The sequence below is a fragment of the Heteronotia binoei genome, chromosome 12, assembly GCF_032191835.1.
Source record: "Heteronotia binoei isolate CCM8104 ecotype False Entrance Well chromosome 12, APGP_CSIRO_Hbin_v1, whole genome shotgun sequence".
NCBI classification, from domain to species: domain Eukaryota; kingdom Metazoa; phylum Chordata; class Lepidosauria; order Squamata; family Gekkonidae; genus Heteronotia; species Heteronotia binoei.
The window spans coordinates 60051368-60058447 of NC_083234.1; the positions used below are offsets into that span (position 1 = coordinate 60051368).

General features: G+C 44.9%; 1 protein-coding gene across 1 annotated transcript; it reads left to right on the plus strand.

Annotated features, from left to right (window-relative positions):
* The first annotated feature begins 1480 nt into the window (after nucleotides 1-1480).
* LOC132580005 (uncharacterized) lies at nucleotides 1481-2707 on the plus strand. The gene has a single exon (XM_060250613.1). The coding sequence runs from the start codon at nucleotides 1481-1483 to the stop codon at nucleotides 2705-2707; it is 1227 nt and encodes a 408-aa protein (XP_060106596.1).
* Nucleotides 2708-7080: the final 4373 nt, after the last annotated feature.

The window sequence follows — 7080 nt, forward strand, 5'->3', positions numbered from 1 at the left end:
GCAAGACATGAATGTCAGATGAGAGCGGAAGGAAGGAAGGAAGGAAGGAAGGAAGGAAGGAAGGAAGGAAGGAAGGAAGGAAGGAAGGAAGGAAGGAAGGAAGGAAGGAAAATAGTCAGGGAGTGGTAGAAAGAAAGCAACTTTAAATGCATCCTCCAAGATGCCAATTCGCTTGGCTTGGAGAAGTGCTTTTAAGAGAGAAATGCATTCTCCAAGCGAACTGATGGGGTAATGAGGGCTTTGAGAGCCACAAAATATGTTTGAAAGAGCCACATGTAGCTCCTGAGCCGCCCTTGGCTTAGAATGACAAGCTCTTTTTTTGTGTGTGGGGGGGGGGAGTGATTCAGCTTTCCATAGAGCTGAAGAGCCACAGTGTTTAGAAAGCTCAAGTTGATTGCTGCTATTGAGTCTTACACAGGGCAGGTGCTAAGATAACAAATGCTCCAAAATTAAATCACTCTGCACAACAGATAAGCTTACCTATGTACCAGGAAAAAGAAACCAAGTTGACCACACCTCTGAGATATGAATACTGGCTTTGTCTGCAGAGATCAGTAGCTAAAGATTTTCATTAGACAGAAATGTTTTCACCTGGTAATGTTTGCGCTGTTAAAATCGTAAAGCAGAAGTCATTAAAAATACTGGGAATCCCAACAGACTTTTGTGGAGCTATGACTCTCCATAAGTATAGTGGCTTGATACCTATTTAAGTGCTGTGATGTGGTCTTTTCCTCATTAGCACCACACAATATTATTTCATCTTCTGTCTGTCCCCTTTCCTTACAAGCTATGTATCACTTCCCTTTGTCCCCTTTATACATCACATCCCTTCCATAATCAGGCCTTGAATTCAGCAGGAGCTCACAGGAGCTCAGCTCCTGAACCTTTCTGATGCCCCCCTCCTCCTCCCCACCTACCATGTCTATTGAATATTATGCAGCTGCACGATCCCTGGATTAGGAGAGTGAGCAGCCAGCCAGCCACCAGGAGCTTTGCCACACCCCCAGCAGCCCTAATTAACTCCTGGTGAAGCCCACACTACCCTTTCTCCACATCTTATGTGATTTTGGGTGGCAGGTGGCTTGCTGGCCTTTTGACTTGGTGAGGGGGGGGCAAGGAGAGCCCCAGGTGAGCAAGGCCTGCTTGGGCTGGCTGGATCTCTATCAAAAATGATCTCTGTCCATAATGATCAAATGATCTCTGTCCATAATAATCTAATACACTATTTTTATAAAATCCACGTTCAAGTCATGTTTCCCCCCTCCACTTGTTTCTTGAAATCTGCTCTCCAAGCGTATCTTGCGGTCAAGAACAGCGTCAATGTTTCTTCCCTGATTCTGTGTTGTGTTTTTCCATCTATTTACAGAGCAGCTCTCTGATCTCCTTTCACTGACCAGCTATAATGAAGCCCAAAATGATTCGATCTTGGACAAAAACAATTTTGATTGCCACTGTTTTCGTTGCCATCTTCATGTTAATCATGACCTATTCCTACCAACTGAATAGAAAATTCTCTTTCACTCCAGTAGTGAAGAGCAACATCTGCCAAGGGAGTCCCACCAGGAACACCATTGCACCTTTAAGAGATAACAGAAGCTTCATCATTGCTCCGTACTTTGACAACAGAAAGAACAAAATGACACGAGTGATTTCAATAGTCCACCACAAAGAAGTCAAGGAACTTTACTGCTGGTTCTGCCACCCAGCCAATGGTCAAATACACATCTCCAAGGCTGAAATAGATGTCCATTCTGATAGATTTGACTTCCCTTATGCAACCGCGGACTTGAAATGTCTGGAACCAAGAGACTGGGAACCACGTTATGTGTCAATACATTGGTCTCCTACAGGAGATATTGACCAGCTACCGAAGTTTGAAATAAGAAACCGCAATCCGGAAGGTTCCCTTGTGGAATTCACAGTCTGCATCTCCACCATGTTTGGAGAGTACAACAATGTCCTGCAGTTTGTGCAGAGCATGGAGATGTATAAAATCCTTGGGGTGGGCAGAGTGATGATCTACAAGAACAGCTGCAGCCCGCTGATGGAGAAAGTGCTGGATTACTATATTGCAGAAGGGATTGTGGAGATAATCCCCTGGCCCATTGATTCATACCTCAAGGTCTCTACTTATTGGCATCATTCAATGGATCCCAAGGACATTGGCTACTATGGACAAATCACAGCCTTGAATGACTGCATCTATCGCAACATGTACAGGAGCAAATATGTGCTGCTCATTGATGCGGATGAAATTATTCTACCCGGGAAGTATCCAGATTTGAAAACCATGATGCAGAACCTTCAAGGACAACATCCAGGTGCTGGTGTTTTCCTCTTTGAAAATCACATCTTCCCTAAAACTGTATTTACACCCACTGACATGTTCAATGTGACCTCTTGGAGCACAGTGCCTGGCATTAACATACTGAATCATGTCATTCGGGAGCCTGACAGGAAAAATGTTTACAATCCTTCAAAAATGATCGTAGACCCAAAAAAAGTGGTTCAGACGTCGGTCCACTCTGTCCTCCAGATATATGGGTATAGCATTAAAGTCCCGATGGATGTCGCTCTTATTTATCATTGTCGGGTTCCTCTACAAGCAGCTCTTCCCAGAGAATCTCTCATTAAGGACACAACACTCTGGAGATACAATCTGTCACTAATTGCGAGTGTCAACAAAGTTCTCCAGCAAATAACTTAATAAGCAAATGAACATTATCAAGCTGACAGCATGATGCTGGATAATTCAGTGAAGTCGACCTGTACGGAAGAGGAGACAGAGATGTTAAGGGCAATCATTTAAGGTTCTCTGACCAAGTGGGAGTCAGTTTGGTGTAGTGGTTAAGTGCGCAGACTCTTATCTGGGAGAACCAGGTTTGATTCCCCAAACCTCCACTTGCAGCTGCTGGAATGGCCCTGGGTCAGCTATAGCTCTCACAAGACTTATCCTAGGGGAGGGATGGTGGCTCAGTGGTAGATCATCTGCTTGGTAAGCAGATGGTCCCAGGTTCAATCCCTGGAATCTCCAAATAAAAAGGGTCCAGGCAAATAGGCGTGAAAAGCCTCAGCTTGAGACCCTGGAGAGCCACTGCCAGTCTGAGTAGACAATACTGAATTTGATGGACCGAGGGTCTGATTCAGTAGAAGGCAGCTTCATATGTTCATATATGTCCTTGAAAGGGCAGCTTTCTGTGAGAGCTCTCTCAGCCCCACCTAGCTCACAGGGTGTCTGTTGTGGGGGAAGAAGATAAAGGAGATTGTAAACTGCTCTAAGACTCTGATTCAAAGAGAAGGGCAGAGTATAAATCTGCAGACTTCTTCTTCTCTCCATGGACAGTCAGTGAGAATATTTGAATTTACATACCCTCTTTGGATGGGATAATGTTTCACCTTCATTGGAGCAGGGGGCTAAATGAAAAGAGGAATTTGATTAAACCTTGCTTCGTTGTATCACAGATTAATGGATTACATTTTTGCCCCTTGCCTCAGCTGTGTTGTATGGATATTATGGTTCTGCCTGACTGAATAACAGTTTCATCCTTGTCCAGCAAGGCCAAAACTGTTAATTAATCCAGCTGTTCTGAATTTGCTGACTGCATAGTATGGGTGGATCTGACCACCAGGATTTAAACTAAAATGACTCTTCTGAAAAGAGGACTGACATAAAAGGGAAACACCGAGCTGGACGTAACAGAACCTTAATAACTCTTATACAATGTCAAAAACATTATATAATAAAATACAAGTTTAATCCTTTCAAAGTCTCCTCATCGTATGTTCTATGCAATTTCAGTCACCTTCAATCTTCCTAGTGTGATAAATCTCTAAGAACTCAAGCTCACTTGACTGGATTAAACTTGTATTTTATTATATAATATTTTTGACATTGTATAAGAGTTATTAAGGTTTTGTTATGTCCAGCTTGGTGTTTCCCTTTTATGTAAGCTTCATACACATAGGGTGATAACAGAACAGCAGTTTGGGGCAGACGGGAGGTGTTCAGAATCGGAATGGCTCAAAAAGAGCCATCCTAAAGCCTCCATATGTTCCCACGGGAGGTGGACCCATCCCATCCCCAAGGCAGCTTGGCGCAATCACCTCAGAAGGGGCACCTCAGAAGCCGGCAGGGCCATTGACTGACTCCTCCCCTTGCAGCTGGCTGAGGATTGCTCTCCCCAGCCTCCACCTCCCTCCTGTCTTCACTGTTGCAATGCCCAGGAAGGGGTGGTGGAGCAGCAGGGGCTTCCCAGGGCATGTAAAGAAAAACAAGTTGCAGAAAGAGCGACTGCGGCCACCGCTGCCGTCACCTCCTCCCTCCTTCCATTCTGGATTGGGTGGGATGGAAGAGGGGAGGAGGTGATGGCAGCAGTGGCTGTGGCCACTCTTTCTGCGGCTCGTTCTTCCCGCTGCTGTTGCCGCCTCACCCTGCACTGATAGTGATCACACCAGAGGGCTGTCATAAGAACCTGGAGCCTCCAGAGCCAGTTTACCCATTGATCAGCTGATCTATGGTGGGGCTTTACAGGTTGAGTATGGGAGGGGGACCGGTGGCAGATGTTTGTGTGTGGAGAGATTTTTTCTGTTTATTTCAGAGCCATCTCTGAGTCAGCCCAAAGTGCCGGTCTGTAATCACCCCGAGTGCCCTGTTTTTTTCCATTACTTCTGAAAAGAGAGCTGTCACGACTTCCCGCTTAAAGTATGTAATGCTGCCACCAGGAATTTAATTCCAAACACTTTATTTAACATTTCCCACTCAATTGTGCCCAAGCCCTAAGGCTTCTTCATTGTGGCCCTGAGGATGAGAGTCTTATAATTTAATATCACAGACCTCCAGATTAATATAAAACAAAATAAAACTTTATTTGTACAATAAGCGTATTGGTTTCAAGATGTTTATCGCTCAATTCTTCAGTGAATAATAATTTCTGACTGAGGTGTCACACTCTTTCACTTCACACACTCCTCACTCTCAAATCCTCTTTCTCTTCCTAACTCAACTTTCTGACAGCTTCTGTCTCTCACAATCCAATAATAGTCTGACAATATTAGTTTCTGGCTGTCTATCTAGCCCCCGATATGTCCTCTAAAGTCCTCTTAAGATTCTTCTCTAGAATCTTAATGCCTTTCACAGCACTATATGGGATTCTAATCAGAAGACTGCTTCTCAGAATCTGTAGGCTGATGACTGACCATGACTGATTATTAACTGTTGTCACTCTGCTGAGAGTTCAGTGTTGACTGACTTCTCTCTCTCCCCACAAACACACTTCTTAGCTCTGCCCACACTGCAACCCATCAACTTACTCACTCATCCCCCTATTTCACCCCCCTTCCTCTACTGCAGGTTACCAATAATTAAAGGAACACACATCTATAAATTCAAATAATTACAAGAGCAGACCATCTGTATTGGCTTTATTTGCATTTCTTTTTTTGTATTTTTATGTATGTGTGTGTGTGCGCGTGTGTGAGTAATTGAGTGAATGAGTGTGCACCTGGAAGTCATGGTGACCTCCAGTGACTGGCATCTACTGAGGGATGGAGGATATTCAGAGAAGTGGGGCAGGGGTGGAGAAGAGGAGAGAAACAACATGGCAGATGCTGTGGCAATGGCACTTCCAGATGACTGCCCATCACAATGTTCTAGGAATACACCCAATCTCTATGGTCTTTACCATCACATTGCAGGAGCCATGTGCTTGGCAGACACTAGTTTCAGGGGTGGTCTTAGCCAATGGGCAACAGGCGCAGGTGCTCCTGAAGGAGGGAGGAAACAAAGAACAGATTCCCAACACCACCTGGGGCTTGCGCAGCAGCTTCCAGAAGGAGCAGTGGCTGCCAGCCACTTCATATGAGGTGAGGACCACCCCTTGCATAGCCCTAGTATGGGGGGTGTTATGTATTAGTACTGGAAAATTCCCGGGTGTGCTACCAGAGACTTTGCTGAGCGTGAGGCTCCAGAACAATAGCCTCCTGGACTCAAGGAGGCGGCCAATCGGGAGTCAATGGGGTCATATGTGTACCTATAGTTAAGAGTTGTTGGGTTTTGGGCGGGGTCATTTGCATGTATTTAAGCAGGGCCATTGGCCCTGGGTTTCAGTCTGAGTTTAACCTTTGCAATGCTGTAATCACTGTAACCATGAAATTAAAATACATTTGCTCCTTGGAAGGACAGCTATGGCGAACCTAGGCAGTATAATAAAAAGTAGAGACATCACCCTGCCAACAAAAGTCCGTATAGTCAAAGCGATGGTATTCCCAGTAGTAATATATGGCTGTGAGAGTTGGACCATAAGGAAGGTCAAGCGCATAGATGCTTTTGAATAGATGCTTTTGAGTTGTGGTGCTGGAGAAGACTCTTGAGAGTCCCTTGGTCTGCAAAAAGATCAAATCAGTCAGTCCTAAGGGAAATCAACCCAGACTGTTCCCTGGAAGGTCAGATGCTGAAGCTGAAGCCTAAATACTTTGGCCACCAAATGAGAAGGGAGCACTCACTGGAGAAGACCCTGATGCTGGGAAAGACAGAAGGCAAAAGAAGGAGACAGCAAAAGATGAGATGGCTGGACAGTGGGTGTTTTTGCATTCAGTTTGATCCAGAGTTTTAGAGTATAGGCAGCACAGCACAATTTTGCAACAGGGAAGCGCATACAGCCCTGTTTCACCTGAGGCTTTAACAAACTTCACTGATCTTGAATAATTCATACATCACAATAGCCGAACTTTTTTCCTGCAGATTAGAATGTTCCGTGAACATTGAACGGAAGGACATTGGTTCCGGGGTATTTTGTAATTGTATTTATTAGAAGTATTGTTGTTTTTGTAGGAAGTAATTTGTATAAAGTTTTTCATAATTCGAGGCTGGTTTTTCATGGATGCCTTCAGGCTTTGTTCCTGCTTCACTTTTCCACATTACTCTTTGGTCGTTTTCTCACTCACCTCCAGCCAGCGCGACCCCCCTCTTCACCGCGCAGGATCTGCGCGGATTTCGCACTAAATGCCGCGGAGCAGCCTTTTGCGCCGGAAACTCCCGTCGCAAAAGCCGCGCAAACGCCAAACTGCTTTTTGGCGATTTAC

Excerpts from the sequence above, each read along its gene's own strand:
- LOC132580005 (XM_060250613.1), top strand. The coding sequence starts at position 1,481 with ATGACCTATTCCTACCAACTGAATAGAAAATTCTCTTTCACTCCAGTA.